The sequence below is a fragment of the Thermobia domestica genome, chromosome 6, assembly GCF_964235325.1.
Source record: "Thermobia domestica chromosome 6, izTheDome1.hap1.1, whole genome shotgun sequence".
NCBI lineage: Eukaryota > Metazoa > Arthropoda > Insecta > Zygentoma > Lepismatidae > Thermobia > Thermobia domestica.
Window position 1 is genome coordinate 246,292,992 of NC_137459.1, and position 27,132 is coordinate 246,320,123.

At 36.3% G+C, this 27,132-nt stretch overlaps 1 protein-coding gene across 1 annotated transcript in view; it reads left to right on the forward strand.

Moving 5' to 3' along the window:
* The window catches only part of LOC145688461 (uncharacterized), a 239,993-nt gene that overhangs the window by 19,311 nt on the left and 193,550 nt on the right, over nucleotides 1–27,132 (forward strand). Inside the window, exon 2 of the mRNA XM_081762724.1 lies at nucleotides 18,162–18,389. Coding sequence (XP_081618850.1) covers nucleotides 18,186–18,389 — 204 coding nt within the window. The 5' untranslated portion in view covers nucleotides 18,162–18,185. The remainder of the gene's footprint in view (nucleotides 1–18,161; nucleotides 18,390–27,132) is intronic.

Here is a 27,132-nt window from a genome sequence, read left to right on the forward strand (position 1 = left end):
AAATCCAGCTGACATGTTCGTTCAGAAGTGTTGCTATTTATCTCGGTGATAACGAAACCATGGAATCTTTACTAATATCGGTCGTTTAGAATCATTCCCTTCGACTCTCCTTATTAGATGAGCTGGGGGATCTTACTCCTACTGGAAGAACTGCTCCCAATGAACTTGAGAACCACGAAAGATATGGATTGTATACTAACGGTCATTTTCAATTATTTCTACATGTCACAAATTTCATACACTCCTTCAGGGTGTTAATGGCGGCTTAACTTACATGGCATCTGGAGTGCCACTCTTTATCTAAGAGAGCCCCAAAATTGTAGATTCGACACTAATGTCGGTCTTTTTTATAATTTTGATGTCAGCCCCTTTCATTCCTCCTAGGAAAGCAAACGGATACTGCCACCGCTAGGACTAAATTTGGTCTTAAATGGCATTAAAATTTCTAGCAATTAATTTAGCGAACAGTGCAATATTTGGAAGCTCGACTCCCCCAATAACTAGATATTTCTCCGCCCCTTGATCTCTAACTTACAAATAAAACTTAATTCGAATATGCTTAATTAGTGAATTTATTGCAGTTAAATACCACTCACTAGATCCTACAGCTAAAACTACGTAACAAAAAATAAATGGGAAACATGTTCTGAATTATTTTTAGATTTTTTACGCTATCATTAAATATATTAGAATAGTAAAAGAGGATTGCTCATGAAATAGTATATTTGCTCTCGACTTTTTTGAACTTTTCCATACGAAAAAAAATTAAACTTGCGCTCTTCAAATATGTTGCCCTCTAGGCACGGGCCTAGCTGGACTAATGGGAAATGCGGCACTGAAAACTTACGTTTCGACTCTAATATCGGTTGATTTCGATATTTTTATGTCGCTACGTAACCACTCTGGGTGCTAATGGGAGCTTAATTGGACTTGAATGGAAAGTAGAACTGTTTAGCTAAGCGACCACGAAACTATGGATTCGATACTAATATCGATCCCTTTCTAACATTTTTGATATGTATCCCGACTCTTCTGTACTGCTCTAGACATATCAGAATTATGTTGAAACACACACATACATCCACTTTCATATATGTAAACACAGAGTGAGCGAGCGAGACAGTGAGAGAGAGCGACCAAAGGCATCACCACTTCCACATTGCAAAAGCATATATCAGGTATTGAATTGAAAATCTGTGTAAAGACCTTCTGCTGTGGCATGCTTCATAAGGACAATTCCAGTCTGCTCACGTGACCTTTGGGGTTCATGAATTTCTTGCGAACGTTCCGACTTTGGATTCTCTGTTTATACCCTCTTTTTATGCCTCGGATAATTTTTCAAGAACATCAATGACATGCTGTAATACGAATGTTGAGAAGTGACCTCTATATGACAAATAGCTGAAAATAAATACACTACATAATTTATTTATTGCGATATTATTTTCTTAATTTGTATTTAACATTCACATATAGAATACCAACGTACTGTGAACACCTGTTATATTTTAAACATAATAATCACTATGTTCTGCAATGATTATATGTTATATATATATACAATTGACGTATTTTAATGTAATTATTTTATATAATTTTTATGCATTGCGGAAAATAGAATTTCATAAAAAAGCATTAACCCAGATGGGAATCGAACTCTCAACCTTACGATTTGAAATCCAACGGCTTACCACTGAGCTAACACAAGCGCACTTCAGAAAATACTTCTAGTGATGTATAGGGCATTTAAGATAATAATGACATTCATATCCACTGCAAACGCTGTTTTTGTTCTACTTTGACTTTAGTACTCAGGCGAGAATTATGTTCTATGTCTTAACTTTCACCATTATTTTACATATGGAAAGATTCGTTTACATATCTAAATGTTCCATTAAGTATGGGGAGGAAAATGACAAACAAGCATGTGCTGACATTAATACAAAGTTTCGAAATATTGTATCATTAAGTATTTCAATCAATGTTGTTTTTATATATAATTCGTAACAAGTTTTATTATATTTAAAAGAAGAAAAACACATCTGCAAGATTTTTCCCGATTGCAAAGGTTGGCTTCGAGGTTCGAACGTGGTTTACTTTTTTCCGAATATAACCGAAGTTGGACTTAGAAAATTTTTGCCTGGAAACAGCAATAAAGAATGCGCTCAACCTTTTTGAGACGAGGTGTACCTTGTGTCAGGCCAGGGTCGCTGTCTTCTCACTTCCTTGCCCCTCCCTTCTCTTGGCCTGGTTAGTCGCCTAAAGACCTTAATACAGTGAAACAAAAACATAAAATTAAGCAAAACGGTGTCGTATTTCTCTTCAGCTTAGATTATAGATAACATTTGATGACTGCCAATGCATGGATACTCACTTGAATTGGTTTCAAGGCTGTTTCTGAGAGAATACTTTCTTCAAAATAATATTAAAAAATATAGAAAGATTTTCGAGACTCGAGTCGAGATTTTCACGAGCAGTCTCGACTCGAAAATTCGAGTCGAGAAATACATTTGTCTCGACTCGTCTCGAATTTTACAAAGTGTGTCTCGACTCGAATTCGAGTCGAGTCGTGATTCTAAACTTGTCGCGACTCGCTGCGTGCAAATCACAAAAACGTAGGACCACATTCACAAGCCATAGATATCTAAAAGTCATCAAAGGCCTTCACTCCGAAATTTGATTTCACCGTCAATTTAGATGTCGGCAACCTAGTGAATTTACAACTTACAGCAAATTGTCTTTTTTCAACCCTGTTCAAATTACTCGACCACGTTTGCCATTTGAAATGTTCAAGTTTATCCACATAACCTTATTTAGAGAAAGGGTCTGGGGTGGAACTTTTCAACATACAACTGTAACGCCTTAAAATAATGGCCGACGTGTTTTTGCGTTTTCTCATGTTCGCAGTCATTTCGCAGATATATGGGGTGACAACGGACTTCATGGACACGAAATGTGAGCCGTCGCCATTTTGGATGAGGTCAACATAGTAACTTCAAACTTTCGGCATAATATTTCTCTTGTTGAGACTTTCCCAACGACAGATTACTCGACTCCTTTACCATTTGAAATTTTCAAGTTGACCCCTCGTGCTCCTATATGCAGGTGTCTGGGATGGATCTTTTATAGCTCAAAATTCGAGACCCTCACAATAATGACTGTTTTTTTTCTTTTTCATTTTGCCATATTCGCAGTCGTTTCGAAGATATCCGGGATGGCAATGGATTTCATGGACATCCTATATATACGCATATTGAAATAAATGCTTAGATAAGCCTGACATTTTTCTCTCTTTAATTTCGGATATTTCCTACGATTCTGCCTTTAATATGACAACGTAAGTATCACATTTACATATGACTTCGCAGTCTCCTAAAGTAGCGTTATTACTAGTGTTGCCACGAGACGGGACAGAACCCTCTTAGACGAGACACGAGACGGGACAGACTACTTGTCCCGTCTCGAAAACGAAACGAGACACGAGACAAGACGGGACGTCTCGTGAAATGTCTCGTCTCGTCTCGTGTCTCGAAAATGAAAACGATGGCGGGAATGGACAAGACTGAAATTGCCAGTGGTCATATAGATTGCAAAAGGAAAATCCCCTTTGTGAGAAAACATGTTGAAAAGCCTTCATAGAAAAGTGTCCTCTGTCTATTGAATGAAACAATCGTGATACATGAGCTTCCAGGAATATCATCCTTAATGTCTTGTCCCCAATTCCCCTTGCTGTAAACTGAGGAATTCTCATTTTTTTAATTTCTGGCTGGAATGATGACAAACAAAATCAAAGACAGGGAAGATTTTTACAAGGTCAAGAAACCGAACTACCACCACCATCTATTCAATTTGAAAACTGGGTAAGGTCTACACTTGGCTTTATTCTCTGGTGGCGGTATTCTTTTTGCTATATGAACCGAAAACGGCAATTGAAGTATGTCATCTTGCAACTAAAAATTTGTCTTCTCTCTCTCTCTCTCTCTCTCTCTCTCTCTCTCACACACACACACACACACACACACACATACACATAAAAACACACTTTTACCATTTTACCAATCGCTCGCTTATTATACAGCAGTCATGTTGTAAAATTCACCTCTTCGTTTGGAAGGCGGGAGGACGACAAAAGAAGCAAACATATTACCGACGAACCCTTCAAGTTGTTTGCTTTCAGCAAATTTATGATACCAATAATAACACTTTAGGTAAAGAAGTTTTACAGGGGGACCTTCGTTTTGTAACGCGGAAATGTTTGATCTGACCAGAGTGCGAAATTGCCCTCTGCTTCGAGAGGAGGGGAATACTTCCCTTTCCTAGTGAATAATATTCGTTAGGACCTGAATTATCTTCAGAAATTGTTTCTTACAGGCGCACTAAACCTCTCGAACTTGATAAGTGTAAAGAACATTTGGTATAATATTCATGGAACTCCGTTGAAAGCAGAAAATATCATGAGAATGATCAAAATTCGAACATTGAAGAATATAATTAACAGAAAAGAAATAGGATACCCAAACCATATTTTTAAACCTGCTATAAAATGTATATCCTACATTTTTACTAATTCCTTACTCCCATGAAAGTATACTGGGAAGGATATTCTCTCCATTTTTTTCAGACTGAAATACTTTTATCCCGTACGATCCCCCCCCCCCTGACCCAGTACGAAAAAACAAATGTTGTTAAAATCCGTACACATGACCCTTTTGGGACTCAACCCGGAGCCTTCAAGCCAATGGTCTATCGCCGCAGACCGCTCGGCTTGGTATGAAGATGTACGTTGTATGATTGCGAATAGATCCCGACAATATAAGGAACTTTAATCCAAAATGGCCACCCAAAAATCAACTTTTTTTTTTTTTTTTTTTTTTTTTTTTAGCAATTAGCTAATCTGGGTGTACTGTCATGAGTTTGTTACACACACCCCGCGGTTATGGGAACAGATTTGAACCATGGAGATGAAGACTGGCCCCAAGCATTCTTTCGTCCGATGTGTCGTTCAGCTCCCATTACTATGGCACTTTAAGTAGAGCTTAGTGTGCAGTAACATATAAAATTTCAATCAAATACTTTCCATTACTCAATAAAATTATTTGGTTCCGAGCTTTTTTTTTTTAATTGCAACAAATCTATATATGCTAAAATGGAAAGTAGTTTTTGGATTGTTATGGGTTAACACTGTGAAACCTAAAGGCTGGAATATATGAAATCAAAGTGTACACACATATCTATCTCTCTACTTATCTATATATCTTTCCATCTCTCTCTCTTTCTCTCTGTATATATATATATATATATATATATATATATATATACAGACACTATAAAGCAAGTGGGCTGATAGTATATGATAATGTCGGGGATGGTGACGCCTTTACATCGAACTTTGCTTGTCGTGTAAACATTATTTAACATTAGTGTCTTCATCTTCGACGTACCTATAGCAATTTACTGTATATTCGTGTATTGAAACTGGTGAAACAAATTTCAATGTTTTAGAATGAAATAATAATAATAATAATAATAAGCCAGGGTCGAGAAGCCTCAGACAACTAACAGCAGAGATATATTATCTTGTAAACTATTTGTCCTTGCCTTGTGAGCTTATTTGAATTTATTTTTAAGACCTTTAGGCAACTTTGGCCGAATGGATGATGATGGGAAAATTAGTGGAATGAAGAAAGTGGTAGGATACTAGACAACTTCGAGAAAACACACACATTCGAAAAATGAAATGAAATCTTTGAGTTTTACGTCCCACGGTTATGCCGGTTAGGCTAAAGGAGACAGTGATGATGAGTAATGAATGAAATGGTGGAATGAAGAAAGTGGGAGGAAACGGGAGAACCCCGAGGAAACCCACGCACACGGTCCACCACAAAGTTCACTTGGCGGGGCTGGGATCGAACCCAAGACCCCAAGCACCAGAGGTGAACGCTCTACCACTAAGCCACCGCGGTCCCCACACACATTCAATGTTTGTCCACCACAAAGCTCACATGGCACTAACCGAGATCGAACCGACTACCACATACACCAGAGGTAAAGGCTTCACGGTGTAGCTACCGTGACATTTCTTGTCTTGTGTGTTCTGGGTAATACTTGTAACTTACAAGGGAAGAGAGGGAGATTATATATAGAAGTGGAAGATGGTTTATATACCAATCGAAAGCACTAATGAAGCCTATTACAAAACTGTAATAAAAATTTTCCGAATGCATATACTATGCGAGTTATATGGATATATAGAGTGTCCAGATAATCCGTTACCACCCCTTGAAATCGCAAACGATAAGACAGATGCCAAAACTCGAAAACACGTGTTTGATCATTTTAAAAGTACAACGTATCAAAGCAAAAATTCTTGTCACAAGGCCACCCGCAGTGTACTGGGCGGGGTCCAACTCAAAAATTACAAAAGGTATGGGGGTCAAGCAGCATATCGTTCGAAACTTCTTGGGAAATGAAAGAAGACGGAACAAGTCTCAATACTCTAAAATTACCTTGTGCAAAATGGCGGCCGGTGAAACTGTCAGCAAAAACGTCATTGTAAAGTCGATGGCCACCCCCAAAAAAATCCTGAAACGGTGAGGCAGATGTCAAAACAGGAAAACATGTGTGTCATCATTTCAAAAGTACAATGATTGGAAGTAAAAATATTTGTCTCTGGGTCCTCCTCAATGTCCCAGGTGGGGTCATGCTCAAATTGTTCAAATGGCAAGGGAGGTCAAGTAGCACATCGTTTAAAGCAGAAAGTTATTAAATGAAAGCAGAAAGAACAATTATGGACGCTCTACGATAATACTGTGCAAACAACTTGCATTTTAGTTGTTCAATCTGTAACCGGGTTTTAGTTTATTTTCACTTTAATTCTTGTACTCAACGGAAAGAAAGGAAATGTCCCTACTGTGAGATTCTGCTCTTTGAGCCCAATAATATCTAAATAAAGAAAAAAAATAATAAAATAAAAGCAAATTAAGACATAAAGAAAAGGAACGACAACATTTGACATCTTTGAGTATAGAACTGACTAGTTAACATATAATGTACTTCCACGAACATAAATAAGTAGAGGTTGGAGCCATCAGAAGTAAAGACTCTTACCTCTACTTATTTATGTTTATGACTGCACAACAGTGGTATTTATGCTCGTTATCTGGTTTATCAATTATAAAATGATTCAAACGAAAGAATTCCTTGCACCTGGAAGAATAAATACGTACAAATGTCTCAGAATGAAAACAAGTGCCGATTGCAAAATGGAAAGTGAAGTGCTCAGAAAATCGAAATGAAGATGTACATTTTGACCGGCCGCCATTTTACACAGGGTAATTTTAGAGGATCGAGACTTGTTCCGTGTTCTTTTATTTCTCAACAGCTTTATTTGACCATATTTGCCATTTGAAAATTTTGAGTAGGACCCCGTCTGGAACCTTGTGGAGGACCCTGGGACAAACATTTTTACTTTCAATCATTGTACTTTTGAAAAGATGACACACATCTTTTTCTTTTTTGACATCTGTCTTACCGTTTCAGTTTTTTTTCTTTCTTTGGAGGGTAGCCATAGACTCTACAATGACGTTTTTGCTGACAGTTTGACCGGCCGCCATTTTGCACAGGGTAATTTTAGAGAGTTGGGACTTGTTCGTCTTCTTTCATTTCCCAAGAAGTTTCAAACGATATACTACTTGACCCCCTTACCTTTTGTAATTTTTGAGTTGGATCCCGCCTGAGACTCTGCGGGTGGCCCTTGGACAACAATGTTTCCTTTGATATATTGTACTTTTATAATGATCAAAAACGTGTTTTCCAGTTTTGGCATCTGTCTCATCGTTTGCGATTTCAAGGGGTGGAAATGGATTTTCTGGACACCCTGTATATTCATATAACTCGCACAGTATATGCATTCGGAAAATTTTTATTACAGTTTTGTAATAGGCTTCATTAGTGCTTTCGATTGGTATATAAACCATCTTCCACTTCGATATATAATCTCCCTCTCTTCCCTTGTTAGTTGTATCTTGATTAGCATGGTGCAGCCTGCTACATTTTACTTTCGTTCCCATGGTATGCTGCTATATTTTTACGAGACAAGACGAGACAAAACGAGACAAACGAGACGAGACGAGACGGGACGGGACAGAACCTGTCGAGACGAGACACGAGACGGGACGAGCACATTTTTCGAGACGAGACACGAGACGAGACATGCTTTGCACGAGACGAGACGAGACAGCCTGAAGTCTCGTCTCGTCTCGTCTCGTGGCAACACTAGTTATTACCCAGTTAGTTTTTGTTTATTTTTGTCGTAGGCTTTAAACTCGGATTGAAATTATTTTTAAAAAATAACTTAATTTATATGAACGTCAGAGGAATCGTAATGCACATTTTCTGTTCTCCTTTGAATTCGTTAATTCTTTATTTACTTTTTCCTTCTTTTATTAATAAACAATATTCTATAGAATAATATTTAAAAATCAGAATTAGCAATAAGGATTTTTTTTATGATTTAAATATTCGGTTTATCAGCAACTATAGTACAAATAAACTGATAATTCATTCTACAACTGAACTTTATGTATTAGATATTAAAACATTCACTTCATTTTTTGAAAAAGAATATATGATGTTTAATTTATAATCATTTTTTGTCTGTTGCTGATTAAAATATATACAAAGGAAAATAAAAATACAATATACAATTTTTCAACTAACAGTTGAAAATTAATTATTAACAATGAGAACTCAATATTGATAAAAATTAAAGAGAACATTGACAATAGCATTATCAAAGTGCTTTCAAAAACAGTTAAACTGTTGACATCAACTCCATTTTTCCCGGAACGTCCTCTGCCTTCCAGATCTCCAAAGCGTTAGTACTTTCCTTTCTAAGTTCATGTCTACATTTGAACTGCTGCACTCCCTGCTGAGAATTGGAAAATCAGAATTGGTTTTCATCAAGTTTAACGTAACATGGTTCAATTGAATTGGCTAACACTTTGATTCTCAGGATATTTGGGGCGTAAGTGTATGCTACATCTCTAAGTTTCTTTCCAAAATTTTAACACTGTCATGTCATTCACGTTCGAATGGCGTGATGTCTTCTGGTACTGCTTTTGCATGGTAGACTGTGTAGACCCCTTTTATCTACGAGAGCGCTGCAACTTGGACAATGGTGTGCTCGCATATATTTGCTCGTAGTTGAAGGGCGATGGATACTTGGAAGCTTTCGTTGTCTAGGTATAGGCCGAGAAAAGGTGAGGGTAGTGCTTGAAGCCATGCTCCGTTTTCAGGGGACATTACAGCAAGAAGCCTGGCGTTGTCTTCGATGTTATTAGAAGTCTGCAATAATGAAGCTAAACGGTAATTCAGGATGGGCTCGTCCCAGAACGACTGATTATTTCGACTTTCAGGAGCCGGGGGGTCCGACCCAACTAAATTTGACCACTTAGCTATGAATTCCAGCACATCGGAGTTGGTGATTTCTTCGTCCTTCCTTTGTAGGAGGGTTCCGAACAGTTGTCGTGAACTATAGAAAGAGGCTAGAAAAGACGGGATAGCCAAATCTGTGGTGCGACGGATTCCAATACCTCCGTTTTTGACTGGTAATGGTGCTTGCAGCCATGCTTCTTCACTTAGGATACAATTCAGAACATTCTCCAATCCTGTTTTAAGAGCGTTGTCGAATTTCTCCAGTCTCTCCAGGATGGGGAACACCGTAGAAAATATAACAACCTTGGGATCGAGAAAGATGCTCTAAGAAGATAAAATGCCAAATGTGCAGAAAGTTTCGAAAGGCGTGAAAGTAGATGATTTAAAGATGAAATTTTTTCCAGTAATATCTTATTTCTGGTGTCTGGTGAAAGAGCATCTCCCAGCAGTTCGGCGTTAGACGATGTTAAGGCGCCACATCTTTGAATCTATCATATAGATTTTGAGTTCTAGCATTTGTTGCTCATATAAAGCCGACTTCGCATTTCGAGTAATTGAGTGACAGTCCGATCGATGTTGCTTGTGTGCGTATATGAGCTAAAGTATGCAATACTGACTCGGTTTCTCCAGGTATAGTACCGTCGTCTAAATACCAAATCTTGAGCTCAGTATTAATATCTCTAATTATAAGGTGAAGAGTTAATGCAAATAGAGCAGGACCTAGTGGATCTCCCTGTTGAACTCCACGTTGCGAAAGGATAATATTATCTCCTATGAAAAGGTAGCTAGGTTGTGAGTAGATCTGATATATGTATGGAAAAAAGAAGAGAAGTTGTTTTTAATTGAAGAGAGCATTGAATCTCGATTAATTTCATTGAAGACATTTTTGAAGTCTATTTTGAGCAGGGCTTTAGCTTGAGGATGATGAAAGGAATAAAACATTCGTGTTGTATGGACCGCTATTTCAGCTCCATAGGGCACGCAGACTCCTAGCTGGTGTGGGGATAATACATCAATTAGTGATTCTCGCATTCTGGAGCATATAATTTTAGATGTGAGTCGTCTGCACACATTCCCTACTGCTACTGGTTGAATGCCTCCACTTTTCTTCTTAAGCGCAATGAGTGAAGCGCCGAAAAAAATCGGAATTATCAATATCAATAAGGTATAACATTGTATTGAAATTATCTATTCGAACATATATTCCAGAAAACCGGACTTTGTACACATTATCAGTAACCGTTACTAGGTTTATTTGAGAGGACGTTTTAAAAGTAAGGTCTGTTTGGTAACATCTCATGTAACACTCCGATTTTGATAGAATTTGGCAGGCAGATACTACACTTGAAATAAACGAATACTTATTTTTTGTTTTCTGCGGAAAAACTGTTTTAGGGGGTAAAAGCTCCCACCCATAATTTTGAAAGTTGGCACCAGAAAGGCAAGAAGAAGTGGATCGAAGTGAATGAAATTATGCACAGATATTGTAGAAGTAAAATGAAGAAACACGTATTTCGTATTTTCCTGAAAGAAACGGTTTGGTGGGCACAGACCCTTCTAAACCTTTGATTAGGAAATATCAAAAGTGCTAATAACAGTATCCCAGAAGTGTCTAAAAGACATGGAGAATTACAATGAAACTTTGTGTAGGGACAATACTTAAAAGATAAACAAATACGTGTTTTTTATTTTCTGCTGAAAAACGGATATTGGAGCAAAAGCCCGCACCCGAAATTTTGAAAGTTGACGCCCAAAAGGCGAGAGGACGTGAACCGAAGTGAATGAAATTGTGCACAGATATTGTAGACTTAAAGTGAGGGAATACGTGTTTCGAATTTTCCCGAAAAAAAAGAAAGAAAAAACAAAACAGGTGAGTGGGGCACAGACCTTTTCAAACCTTTGGTTATGAAATATCAAAAGTGCGAATAAGTATACACCAGAAGTGCCTAAAGGATATGAAGAATTGCAACGAAACTTGTGTAGGGGCAATACCCCAAAAATAAGCGTACACGTGTTTTTATTCTGTGCGGAAAAACAGTGTTGGGGTCAAGGCCTCTCCGATAAAAGTAAATATTATCGCAGAAGCGCAGGAAGGAGTTCACCGAAGAGAATCAAATTGTGTGTGGTATATAAAATAAGGCAATTCGTGTTTCCCAAGTGTCTCCAACCGATTTGCTTCAAATTTGGCACATCAGCAGTAAACAGAAAATAAATCGACACATGTTTTTGTTTATGCGGGTGTAAGGTGTACCCCGAAATAGTATAAAATACGCTTTAGGCAGGAAACAGCTAGTATGAAAATAATAAACCTTTACCAGTAGATAGATGACCTAAAAGTAGGACTCAATAAAGTGAATTACGAGTATGTCGTGCTTCTACCCTGGAAAGTACAGGTTGAAGGACTGAACATTCCACCCTCTACGTACTTGCGAAAGACGTATTGCCTTATTTTACATATACAACATCTATGAACAATTTCATTCGCTTTGGTCCACTCCTTCCTGCGATTGTACGGTAGTATTTACTTCGTTTTTCGGAAGATGCCATGGCATCCACACAGTTTTCCCGCACAAGCTAAAAAACACGTTTTCGCTAATTTTTTGTGTATTGTCTCTTAAGAGTTTCATTGCAATTCATGTAATTTAGGCATTTCGGATGAATACTTACTAGCATTTTTGATATTTCGTAATCGAAGATTTGGAAGGGTCTGTGCCCCACTCACCTGTTTCTTTTTCTTTTCTTTTTTTTCCAGGAAAATACGAAATAAGTGTTCCCTCATTTTACTTCTACAATATCTGTGTATAATTTCATTCAATTCGGGTCGCTTCTTCTTGCCTTTCGGGCGTCAACATTCAAAATTTTGGGTGGGGGCTTTTGCCCCAATAACAGTTTTCCAGCAGAAAATACAAAACACGTATTAATTTATCTTCTAAGTATTGTTCTGCAAGGCGAATGTTATATAAATGTATAATTTTAATTATAAGAATTAATATGCAAATAGAACTACTATAAATACCAGGCCTGGTCTTAGTTATATTTATAAATAATATATATTATTATTATTATTAGTAGGCCTATATTTAGTTGTGTATTTAATTTGTAAACGACTTGTATATTGTGTATGTTTAATAACTTTTCTTTAGGGTGAAAACACTTCTCGCTGGGGTTCCAGAAGCGAAAAACATTTTTTTTTTCTCTTTCAAGAGGAACTTTTGGTTGCCCGCACTCCGCGCTCCGCGGAATGTCCCTTAGGCCAGTTTTAGACGAAAGCATTTATCGTAGCAGATGCGCTGCCAAAAATCTCGTATAATATTCTATGGCATCAAAAATATATTGTGCTTTTACACGGTAGCATTTTGATAAACATTTTGCCGTGACGTAGCAAACAAATCACTGGAGAAGAGTGCAATTATGGCTCCAAAACTAAGAACATATATTTCAGTCACTATTTCTTCTAAAACCCTTTTTCGCATATGCTTATTATGATACAAAGGACTTTTAACGGTGCAGTTATACTATACAGATCCATAGATTTTAAAATTTACAGAAGAAATTTCTAATATTTTAATAGTGTATAAATAATGGAAATATGGTGTGCACTTACATCTGAGATGCGTATTTACGAGGAAATATAGAAATTAAAGTCGAATATGAAATGCACGTAATCTTCAATAAGCTGCCATAAAATTTTGGCAAGTCTGTAATTTCCCCATTTTGTATTGAGAACAGAACCCAACCAACCCTTTCGGGGCTTTTAACCCGTTCTCACTACTGCTATTACTACTACTACCACTACTACTCCTATTCCAACTACTACTACTACCAGTTCCTACTCCTACTCCTGTTCCTACTACTCTACTGCTACTACTACTACTACTACTACTACTACTATTATTATTACACACCTACTGCTACTGTTACTATTAGTAAGTACTCCTACTTCTACTCTTACTACTACTTACTCCTCCTACAACTACTACTTACTTCTACTACTATTACTCTTACTACTACTACTACTACTACTACTAATACACCTACTACTACTTACTCCTCCTACTCCTACTACTACTACTACTACTTATACTATGGATCCGTATAGTAAAACTACACGTTGCCACCTGTTAAAGTGAACCTGCACCGGAGAATGCAAGAGCACACCTCAGAAATGATTGCTGAAGGTACAATAAATGAAACGAAAAGTTTTTTTTTAATGAATTTCTGCGTGGATCCGTATAGTGAAACTGCACGCTTTTAACTTTGTCCAAACAAGGATGTTCATCATATTTTTTAATCAACATAATAATAGTATCCCTAATCCAACTCATTTTTCTTTACTATAATTCAATTTCCCACACAAAACAAAGAGCATGGATATTTGACACAACATCTTTCGCTTCATTTTAACACATCACGGCGCTGCAATCGGAGCAGAAATGCTGGGAAAAATGCTACGAAATAGAGCAGGTTCTATCGACAAGAAATGCCATAGGATATGCCATGGCATGGTAAATGCTATAGCATTTGCTACTTTACACGGTAGGATATCGATGATACGATTTTTGCTTCGAGAAATGTTACGATAAATGCTTCCGTCTAAAGCTAGCCTAAAGAAATAACCCACTTAAATTCTGTAACCTTGGTTCCAACTTAGAACCAAAAAACCTAAGACCACATTTCTCAGTAGTATTCCTATCAACTGAATCTACTTTGGTTTTCATTAGGAACCATCCTATACAGCCACATCGTTCAGAGCTAGAATCGAAAGAATTTCAGCCTAAACAGGTCCTCATTTAGAACCTCCAACCTACAAAAACCACATCATTCAGTGGCTGTCTCCAAAAAGTGAAGCCCTGTTATCCAATTTCCGTCCGTATTTATAGCAGTCCACGAAGACTTTGCGTCACAATGTGTGATTTGTTCGGATTTAGGTTGGGAAAATTTGAGAAGTGTTTAGATTGATTTTAGCTAGGGAATAATTAAATTTTTAATTTCTCGATTCCCAAAAGAGAGAGGGATTAGGGAAAAAGTAGAGGAGATTGGACATAAGTAATGTTCAATCGAGCACACAGCTAGTGCTCGTTTCTGAAATATTGTGAGTAAGAATTCTATAGTCGGGATTTTACATTATTGAGACCTGGTCTTGAAACATAGACGAATCTGATAGAGAATTTCCTTAATTAAAAATTTATCTGGGATTCGACGTAAGGATCCAAATTATACCTTACCTAACCTACATCTAACCTAAATAAATTAGCTAGTCTCCTTATGTGGAACGGAATTCATGTCAGATGAGCTCCACGACAGGGATTGAGGTGAAGGGACTAGCAGTGCTGATAGAAACTAATTAAGCTGGGTACTAACAGCTTGTAAGTGAACGCGAGTTAGTAACTCCACAGGCTTACCCGAATTAGTGTTGTATAAACAAATTAGAGATACAAGCTAAATTAAGAATTTCTAGTCAGGAAAATTTAGGAGTTATCTTAGAATTTTCATAAACTAAAACACTTTTAATTAGTAAATAAACTGATAAAATTTAAAGGTATTTTATGATTTCTATATCTAAAAAATCGTACCCGAGAGATTAATATAGTTAAGAGATAAATTCCCCTAGACATTTTATTGTATAAGCGAGTCGAAATGCACACTCTGCTTCTCGATGAGTTAAGGGAAAAAGAGAAGTAAGTCCACAAGAGAAAGGTAAGACGATAGATCCATTTAAGACACATAGTAAGGAATATTGAGATAGTATAGTGGAAGGTCAAAGAGAAGAAGATGAATTGAAATATTTCATTTGATACTAGGTATAATTTCAATTAATTCTCTTTTCTTAATTTCGTTATGTATTTAATTGTGATTTTTCATATAGTGGATTTATTCCTTAGATAAGGACGGAAAGCGTATTGCACGAATAAGACGAGTGTGGTCGCAAGGTGTGGATTTTAGCCAGTAGGTTAGACCGTCAGAAAGATATTTATTCGTGACTGTTGCATACGGTAGCAGTCTCTACACAAAGTTTCGTTGCAATTCTTCATGTCCTTTAGGCTTTTCTGACATACTGTTATTAGGACTTTTGACATTTCGTGATCAAAAGTTTGGAGGGATCCGTGCCCCACCCAACCGTTTTTTCCAGGAATATATGAAACGCGTATTCCTTCATTTTACGTCTACAATATTTGTGCACGATTTCATTCACTTCGGTCCATTTCCTTTTGCCTTTTTTCAAAATTTGGGGTGGGGGCTTTTGCCCCCTGAAATCGTTTTTTCCGCAGAAAATAAAAAGAACGTATTCGTTTATTTCAAGTGTGGTATCTACTGCCATTTTTTTTTCAAAATCAGAGTGTTACACTTAAGCTGTGTTACATGTCAGTAAAGCGCAAGCGTTCATAATTTTCTGCAGACACGCTGTGTCTCGACGTCTTATAAGTATAAATTGACTCCATTTGGAAAAGCGTCAGCAGCGTGAGAGTTTTGTGGTGTTTGATGGAAATATTCAAGAAGATCCAGTGGCCTACCTCTTCTGAAATAAGATTTGTTATTCGATTCCTAATTGTAAGAACTGGGACACCAACAGACATTCATCGCCAGACCTGTAGGGTGCATGTTCCAAAAGCCATGAGTGATAGCAACGTTCTCAAATAGGTGAAACCGTGAGAGTATTCATGATGAACCATGATCGGGCTCTCCCTCTGTAATTACTATGAGCCCTTTCTCATTACCCGGCGAAATGTCGTGTACGGCGACGGCGAATTGTCAGACAGGGTAGAAAGATATTGCAAGCAATGGAGCTTTTCACATATGCACGGCGGTCGCCGTCCATTTATCCGGCGAGCAAAACAGCCGGATCTCCCTGCTAGAATCCGGCGCGGCAGATCGCCATGTATAGCCAAGCGGACATTACAAGCAATGAAGCTCTTCACATATACGCGGCAAACTGCCGGATGGGTGTTGGGGGAGGAAGCAAGTGTTGCCAGGAAAGAGTAGAGAGTGGCTGCGATAATATGGATGCATGTGTTTTACGTATATACTGTATGTGTGTGTGTGCGGAGTGTGTTTGTGTATTTGGTTATGTTTTAGCCCAGGAGACCTGGAGTAATTTTAACCAAACTTGTTACATACAATATATAGGAAAATATGACATGTAAAAATAATCGAAAACGACCGATACTACCGAAGTGTCGAATTCATAGGTCGTTGATTAAAGAGTCCAAATCAATATAAATTATTTTTTTTATGTAATAGAAATTGGGAGAAATAAATGTCCGGATAGCACTGGACAAATGAGCTTGTAATTCTATAAATCTGTGGTGCCTCAAAATTGAAATATACACTATCAAATATTTCAGCAATATTACATATTTAGTAATACTAACTTTATGTACTTTCGCAAAGAAAGAGAATTCATGATGTGATACTTGATAAATATACCATACTTTATATATTTTATAATTATCTTTAACACTTCTATGGTTGTAATTTCTTGAATAGTCCTTTGAATACAGGGACTAGAGCAGTGCTTTAAAGAGACTTGAATCAATAGTCGGGACGCTTAAAACAAAAGAATAAACCCGAAATAATATAAATAATAATAATAATAATAATAATAATAATAATAATAATAATGCGTACAGATCAGCCTCGGACTCAGTGGTTGAGTGTTGACTTGGGATTCTGGCAGTGATGGATCTAGCCGGGGGCCTAGGCCCCCCAGTTTTCAGAGTGACGAAAATAATTTAAGCTATTATTTATATATTTTTGAAAATTTATTGTAAACTCATGGTATACTTCTCATAGTCTGGGGTATGGCAGCCCCCGTTTTTACCTTCTAGCTCCGCCACTGGATTCTTGGATAGATCTCAACCACCGACTATCCTGAAAGGAGTTTATCCTTGTTTTCCGAGTCACAACAGGGTCACACAGTGATGGTATTTTAAATATCCAGAACCTGGCCGCTATTTTGCTCAAGTCTATCAATTGTGGAAACAGTATAGAAAAATCTCCTTCAAGATACCACTTCTCTAAAAAAGGGTGAACCCATACGTGTGTCTGACTTTTTCTTTTCTCTGTCTGTCTTAACAAGGCGAGTGGAAGACATGTTTTATATCTGTTCATTGCAACCCCCACAACACGACAAGAGTCACAAGGTTTGTTTCTTCAGCTGCACAGCAACCGTGCTCGCATATTTTTCATCCAGATAAAACGCAGGGTAATATGAAAGGGTACACTTTTCATCCGGCAAACTGCCGGAAACGGCGACGGCAAATCGCCGGATCAATGTGAAAGAAGCGTAAACAGTCCTATGCGTGGGGTTGAGATCAAGGTCCGTGAAAACAGATTATTTATCATTTCCATGCTGTGAAGAGAATTTTCCGCAAGTTTCACGTTCTGTTCTCTATATATAAAACCGTGTCGGAATAATTGAGTTCTCAGTCGGAAAAAGTTCGTGATATGGATCTGCAAAAGCTTGTCCTGATATAAGAAACGTTTCAACATCACCATATGTTGTGTCGAAAGGTAGCTGAAAGTACGTAGAATCTCCTAAATCAAAATTTTTTATAGTTGTTTTCTTACTGTAAAACGGGCCTTACTTCGAAAATTTTCTCCGTACATTAAATATTTTTAAATTGAAAAGTTAAATTAGGAATTTTACCTTGTCCGGCATAATGCAGAACATGTTAATTCTTAGTGGATTCGTGATGGAAGTGTTATAGAAGATATATATCTTGCAGGTAATATCCGACAATCCGTGTATTATGGAGATGCTTCCCACCAGGTCGTCCAAGAAACCACAATTACCAGATGGTTGGGTGCCTCGAATTTCAACGAGATATCGAGACAGAGTATACTATTTTAACTCAAGAACTGGTGAGTCAACTTGGGATTTACCAACCCTTTTCGAAGGGCAGCGCCAAAAAACTGTCAATACAGGAAGTGGTGTGTCGCTAAAAAATAGTGAGGTAAGTGCTCGTACACTCGGTGCAAAATAAAAACGAATCGAACTTTGCAAAATGCAAACTTTCAGTTTAATGTCCCACTATTATAAGGCTAAAGGAAATTGTGATGATGAAAATGAATGAAATGAAATGATGGAGTGAGCAAAGTGGAAGGAAAAGGGAGAACTAGAAAACCCACGCACAGGTATCTGTCCTCCACAATTTAATTTAATTTAATTTTGAGTTCAGCTTCCCGTTCAGCAGCGAGGCTATATGAGGCGTGGACCTACAGTTTAACGTGGAATCCGAACCACATGAGAACTTGTCGGAAATCGAACCCGGGTCTCCCGCGCCAAAGCCGCGTACACTAACCGCTTACCCATGAAAGGACTTTGTCCTCCACAAGACCCGCTTGGCGAGAGCTGGGATCGAACCAGTAACTCAACACAGTTGAAATTTGGAGAAGCATGTGTTGCCATATTGCCACGTCGTGATTATTTAGCTGAGGCGTCCACTATGCTCCTTCCAACGAAATTAACACACTTCTGAACATGTTCCAAAGCAGAACGTTGTATTGTTGCTATGTCTTTATACGGAAACCCGCCATTTGTAACTGTAACCATGACGTTTATGATTAACCCCTTTCTCGGTGATCGTAATCAGCAAGTGACGTAGCTTCCCTTCTCAACACAGATTTCCACGTGATTTTGAACTGTCAGTTCGTTTTTAATTTTGCTCCATGTATAGTTAACAAATTGTTGTGTGAAAATTTTAATTTTGTTAAGTGAAGAAAGAGTGACTAATAGATTTTTCTCGACAAGTCAGAAACGTGTCAAATGTAATTTACTTTTCTTTAAGAATAAACGCATATTTAAAATGTGAGACAGATTTAGAGATTGAATCCATTTGATCCAACGAAACGAAATGGTAATGCATTAGGTTAGAGGATAATTTCACTGAGGACCTAATGGACAGAATGGTTGGGGAAATGCCAGTGGACTATTTCGCTTACGTTTCTTCCTTCGTAAAACTGCTAAAACTTAGAATTACTTACGTAATTGACTAAAATGTGTTCTGAAGTATGATTTCTGTATATATGGATTTTCTATGTGACATTCTACCCCCTTTTGTATATTCGTTTTGGAATGATATCTACTTAAATAATTATGCGAAATTCCATTTTATTCCAAACTCCTCGTGGCTATATGGTTAGCGCCTTCGATGAGACCTAATGGAGTTCGATTCCCAATTGGAGCTTATACGGACCACGATGGTTCAGTGGTAGAGCGTTCTCTTCTTGTGCATGGGTTCTTGGTTTCATCCCAACTTGCGACAGGTAAACTTTGTGTTGACAAATACCGTGTGCGAGGGTTTCCTCGGGGTTCTCCCGTTTTTTCCCACTTTCTACATTCCACCATTTCATCCATTCTTATCATCACCGCCTCCTTTTGCCAGCTTAATCGTGGGATGTAAAACTTGGATTTCATTTCATTTTTCCAATTAGAGCTCATGTAGCTTAGATACCACGTTAAGCTATGGGTTCATGTCTCTCACAGCCTCGGTGCTGAATGGGATGCTAAACTCCAAATCAACCAACTCATCTTTGTAGGTGTACGTCATTTTAAACAGTATAATCATTTCTGCCCATGTTTTTCATTTCCAGAATGGTTTGAGATATTGAATTGTGAACGAGATTATGATCTGTACATCTACATCGCCAAATTTCACGAGTTTCGTGGATACGAGTTTCTTCTTTTTTCTGGCTTGAGGGCAAAGCGAAAACATTTATTCTGGCATGAGTCTTATATACTCATCTACTCGAGACATTTTACAAGTAGGCAGTGTTGAATGGTTAATGATTGTAAAATGTTGAATATGAAGAAAGTGGTAGGAAATGGAGAACCCCGAGAAAATCCACAGGGTGTTGTCCATCACAAATTGTCATGGTCTTGGGATCTTCGTGCCAGATGGGTGCACTCTAAATGGAAACAGTTTGTTCCATTGGTAAAGAAGTATTCCGTACAGTGATAATTAAGAATGTTGTCTAACATTTTTCTCGTAGGTTTTCGTGCTCATGTTGTTAAATAAAGCATTTTTTTACTAGCATTACAATGGATAAATGATGAAAGTGATTATGTATAAGAAATAATAAATATTAAATGGTCGTATCTCTAATATTAAAAGTTAAATAAAATGGAATTACTCGCACACAAATCGTGTTCAAAGAATCAATATATATAAACGTTTCACCCATACCTGCATCACCGTCCTATAATGCAACTAGATAGTTCGTTTATTACAGTTTAAGTTAAATGCTTGTTCCGATGAAATTTCAAATACGTATTAACAGTCCAGATTAAGAAACATTTCGTCTTTTGAAAGTTCATGTATCGCTAATTTTGATACCAACCATGGATAGTTGATACCAACCATGATACCAACCATGCAACCAATCTTAACCATGGATAGTCTCAGCTTGAAAACAGAGGCTGTTTACCTTAATTCTTTTGCACGGTGGGAGTTTTCAAGTTTATTTCACCTCAGCATGTTCTTATTTTCTTCATTATGTTTAAAGTTTTACATTAAATTTTAAAAAGGTTCCAGCGAAAACATTTATTCCAACAGGAGTCTTATACAACCATCTATTGGCCCTATAATTTTGAATGCAAGTGTATAAAGCTGTAAAATTAAAACTGTAATCCGTGGACCATAGTAGTTCTTGAAATCTATCCTTCTGGTCCTCTTAAACATTAGCCCAAAAAGAACAAAATAAAATTCATGTAACCTGTGTATCACATAGTATACTAAGAATCTCAAACAATTATTGATACTACTGTGGGATTATAACATCTTCTTCATCGCCTTCAAAATCCTTCACCTCTGGCGCGTGATGGGTCCATGGTTCGATCTTAGCCCACCAAGGCATAGAAATCGTATTATTATTCAATTCAAAATCTTTTGTCGTTGTAAAATTCTGTCGAGGAAGTTGAGGTTTTAATATATACAACGATAATCGTACCTGTTATACTATATATTATGAAACATTATAGCTTCCTTACTCTGAAGAAGGTCCTTTAGGTTAAGGGATAAGCTAATTAAGCCAATAAATGAATGTTGTAGAAAATGGAAGTACCAGGAGAAAAAAGATGTTGTCCACCACAAAGTTCACTTGGTCGGTTTTAAATCACGAACATCAAAATGTCGTTCTACCACTGAGTCACCGTGCTCTCCCCATATCCGACTATACATCACGGTGGGTCTAAAAGTTTCAAGAGGTTACCATATAATGTTTATTATCAGGATCAATAAAAGTAAAGCGTCTGCAGTGTGTTTCAATTCATTATACGTAGGTTTTTCTAGTGGTTGTCTAACAAAGGGGTTGTGTTTGATTTTCAAGTCCAAGGTAATTATTCACAAAAGTACAATCTTGGCCTTTTACTATATAAAATGGAATAAGTATTTCACGTTATCATCTTCATAAGAAAAAGTATTTTCCTGTATACTTCTATGCATTTCATAGACATTTTATCCTTTACCTCAAAATATTGAGCTCTCTAAGCTTTATTCTTTTTAAAAAGCATGTACCAAGTAAGGGTCTGCACATCCTGAAATTTGTTGAAGGGTCGATCCAGCACTAACAGTCACTGCGTTTAAGCATTATTGAAGTAGCATTATTCTACTTGCAAAAAAAAAAAAAAAAAAAACACGTAATTTTACAATATTGTCATCTATATTCTCAGCAAAATAGTACACTAACTTCTTTTTATAAGAAAAAAATAGTACAAGGGTACTGTAACATCTACTTTACTACAGTATATCACGCATTTCTCTCCTACTGCAACCATAATTTTCTTAAGAAAGTGTTGTAATGTTTGTTGGGTTATAAAGTTTTAAATGTGGTCCGCGTGCGATAAATCCCTCGCTTGGGTGCGCTCTTAAATCAATCCATTCTGTATACAAGGTTATATGTTGTTTTTCATTTAAAAGTAAATGGTTAAAGAAAAGTTTTAAAGTTTTCATATCATAAACTAAACACAAGGTATCAAGCTCAGTGACTCCTGTTCAATGGACAACAGTTCATCATTCACTTACGTTGGTAATGTCTGTAAAAAATCTAAAATAAAGTATTAAATACTTTCAGTTTCCTACCATATTCTTCGAAAACAATTATTTTTCTTCTAATGCACTGCTTCTTAAACACTAGTTTCTTCATATAGCATACAAAACAACTAAGATTATTTTTTCTGATATCAATTTATTTATTTCTTTAAAAAAACAATACATTACTCTCACTGACAATTCAGTTGCCAGTATTTCAGTATTTTAGCTCTAACTGTTATTTACATGTGTTAGGTAGTCTTATAATACAGTTCTCTTGCAGTTACGATAATATAAAAGAAATGGTATATACTATGAGAATTAATCTTCCATAACAGTTCATATACACAGCAACTGCATTGACGTTGTCCCTATTGTGGTTCGGAACCCATTTTATTGTTAATATACTGTTCTTTATAACCTTGTTGTTATATAGAACATAAATTAAAAAAAAAATCCAAACAGTAGTCAATAACCTAATACGAAATAAATCTCAACACCGCTTTAAAATATAATTTACTAATTTACTTATCAATCAAAAGTCCCAGGTACAGTTGAATGAATCTTGGTGTGAGCAATAGTGATTCAATTCGTTGTGCTAACATTCGTTTTTGTAATTCTGTCTTAAACACAAGCAACTTCTCATCTGCATAAAAGGAAGTCCACACTTCCCATTAGATATACTTTCTCGTTACAAGCATTAGTAATGGTTCAAATTCCACTTTTAACAACAGTCCTCCCAAATCACTCGTAGAACCAGCAAAACAGTAACTAAAAATTCCAAAAATAGTAAATTCAGTATTTCAATCCAATACAATTGCATTGGGTAAAAGAGTGAAACCACAGTTCGTCTTAAATTACCAAATTTAACTCAATAAGTGCAAACTGCACAATATAATCTCTTTAAGATTTAGAAAAATCTAATCTCTTGAGCACAACACTTCTGATATAACTGTATGTCATGTATTGACTCACAAATATATCTACACTGTATATGCAGACAATTAGAACATTAAAATATTATTTTCTTATGCATTGTAACAATTACAATAAATTTTAAAATTGTCGAAATTCAGAATAATTTTTATTACAGTTTAAAATTGACAGATATCTATTTCAACGGTAAAAAAGGACATGTTAGCTATTATTTCGTTTCTGGCAGTCGTAACACCATTACAAGAATATTTTCTTTTTTTTCTAACTTACAAACAAGATCTATAAATAAAATACCCTTTTTAGTTCAAACGAACATTCATCACACTTCAAGTAAAACACAAAATCTTATCAGACTGTCTGTGAATATAATATGCAATCCTCAAAACATTCTTAACTTGTCGGTTGCATAATCTTCCAGGTGCCAAAGTCAAATATTCATACTCATTATTATATACGCAAAATGTATCTGTCTCTCCGACACGCTAATTCCCATAGTTCACAGTCCTGCTAATAGTTGTCGCCAATGGTGTTGGTTACCTTGTACTTAATGTTATGAGTTCTAAAGTAAAGCAATTTAACTGAACTATACGCTCAAATTGGTATCTCTTATTTAAAGCAATTGTTTCCATCTGCATATAAAACTAATCATAATAAACCAAGCACACCATTACTATCACAATCTGCGCTGTCAGATAATTGTCCGTCTCTTGTATTGCCTTAAAAGTGTCGTTACCTACACTGTTTAAATAATGTCAAAATTGTCCCTAACGTACATTACGTGTTATTAGATATATCTTCTTTACTAGTATGTATGAAGTTAAATAAAAATCTAATTTTGTATAAAGAGTTTCAAAAAGTATAATTCACCAATAACTGCTACAGTAAGTTTCTTTCCTCGTTCATAGACATTAAATAGCGCTGATCATAAAAAAGTCACTTCTGAAACAATATGTTTTCCCTCATTCAAAGTGTATTTCTAGTTTAAACATTGTGTGTGTGTGTAAAGTTCTCCCGTTTCCTCCTACAATCTCGTTCCACCAATTATAAATGCGTACTTTATTCATCACTCTCCTTTATCCAAAATATAATACATAAAAGAGCTATGGTGGGTACGCGTTACAGCGTTCACCTCTGGTGCATGAGATCCTTGATTCGATCCCAGCTCGCGCCAGTCTCTCCGACAAGCTAATTCCCATAGTTCACAGTCATGCTAATAGTTATGGTGTTGGTGTTGGTTACCTACACTGTTTAAATAATGTCAAAATTGTCCCTAACGTACAGTACGTGTTATTAAATATATCTTCTTTACTAGTATGTATGAAGTTAAATAAAAATCTAGTTTTGTATAAAGAGTTTCAAAAAGTATGATTCTCCAATAACTGCTACAGTAAGTTTCTTTCCTCCTTCATATACATTAAATAGCGCTAATCCTAAAAATAAGTCACTTCTGAAACGAAATGCTTTCGCTTATTCAAAGTGTATTTCTAGTTTAAACTTTGTGTGTGTAATGGTCTTCTGTTTCCTCACACAATCCCCCGTTTCCACCAAATTATAAATGCGTACTTTATTCATCACTCTCCTTTATCCAAAATATAATACATAAAAGAGCTATGGTGGGTACGCAATACAGCGTTCACTTCTGATGCATAAGGTCCTTCATTCAATCCCAGCTCGCGCCAGGTAATCTTTGCGGTAAACAAACACTGTGTGCGTGGGTTTTCTCGGGGCTCTCTCGTTTTCCCTACTTTCTTCCTTTCAGTAATTTATAAATGCGTACCTTATTTAACCGACTCCTTTAGCTTAGCCAGTATATTCGTTGGATGTAAACTTATAATTACTTTTATGTCTATATTTCAGTATTCAATATTCATATCAAACATTATCCAATATTTTGATATTTCATACAACTAAGATTCGAAAGTTTCAGTAAATCCGTATTTTAAAACCAATCTATAACTCCTTTACGTTAAAAAAAAAAAAAACTCCGCTATATTTCAACAACAAACAATTCACGACAATAGGTTTTATTCACCAGTGTTTCTATTAATTACATGAGTTTCTATTTGCTTCATGACCTAGAAAAAAAGCAAATAGTTATTTATCGTATTACGACTTTTCAAATTACAAAAAGAATATGATATTCAAATTAGCACCAACGTTCCTAACCATATTGGTTTTGCATGTAAGAGAGGCATGGTTCGGTTCCCGGTGCGAATTTTGCTAACTACCTATCTGATATAAGTTTGTTCTTACACAGTAAAAATATACCATTTATAAGTAAAAGTCTACAGTGCAAGCATGAAAAGATTAGCGTACGATTTTCTACATAAGAAAATCTTGATTCGAGTCCCGGCAGTGTCACGGCTTCCTATCCAGTATAACTTCCTTCTTAACATATACTTTATAAATACCAGTTATACGTCTTACACAATTCATAGCTACATATAAGTAACAACACCTGGAAGCAAAAGGTTTATCGTAGGTTTTTCACATGGGAAAGCCCTGGTTCAATTCCCAGCGCGAATTCTGCTAACTTCCTGTTCAATATAAGTTGTATATACCTGGTATGTCTTACACAATTCATAGTTATGTATAAGTAACAAGTTCGCACTGCAAGCAAAAAGTTTACGGTACGGTTCTCCACCTGGGAGAATACTAGTTCGAGTCCCGCTGAAATGAATAATGTCGATTCCCGCTACACTACATATTACATTATACTATATCTTAGTCAAGTTATAATTCCATAAAAAGTACACGGACTCATATGGTATTCAATGCCGGAAATCCAAAACCAATTTCCGATTAAATCAAACACTTCTTTTCCCTTATACTTCAGACAATTACAATATGTTTTACATGTATTTTATTTTCCAATGTCCCTTCCCATATAGAAATAAACAAGTATAATACAAGAAAACTACAAAGTTAGTACCTACTAATAATTTTTCTTCCGGTGCCTTGTATGTATCAATTTTCTTCTTCCAACAATATACTTGCGTTTTCTTATCTCTTATACGTAGTACGAACCATGCAAATAAATCGTTATTTTTATACGTCTTATTACCTTGAATCTTTCCAGAAGCTTCAAAACTGTTCTTTCCCCTATTCCAACAATAATAACCTTAAAAAGTCTGGAACTGTTTACCATTTTATTTCACTCATTCCAACTACCAACATCAGCTGCCGCGTTACATGTCATGCATATAAATGAATCAAACTTTATATTACCTTGTTTTACTTGTGTGATCTGCATATTTTATTTCTTAAAGGTCTTTCTGTATTCTGCTTGTCCAATTAGCGTTTCTTTAGCCGAAAAACATCTATTATACGTTAAACATATTATTCATTCTTCACAAAGCAATATCCGCCCTTCTTAATATATGCTAAGAATATACATAGAAAATAATTATGAACTATCAACATAATTCAGTATCAAACAGAGCGGCTTCTTTTGTTTTCATTCTAATATCATAATTTAACGTTTGAACAACCTAATGTGCCATATCTAAAGCACATGTGCAGCGGATGTATAACTCATTCATATGCATGAGAAATGCGGAAAATTAAAGTAAAATATATAATTAAAAGTGATTCATTAATGTCAAGTTTGATTGTAAAATGCAGAAAAGTAAAGCAACCTGCTACGTGTCATGAATATATAATTAGGAACTTTCTTTACTAGATGGTAACAATCTACTCATGTTTCATAATTTTTAGATAGAAGATTTAGTTA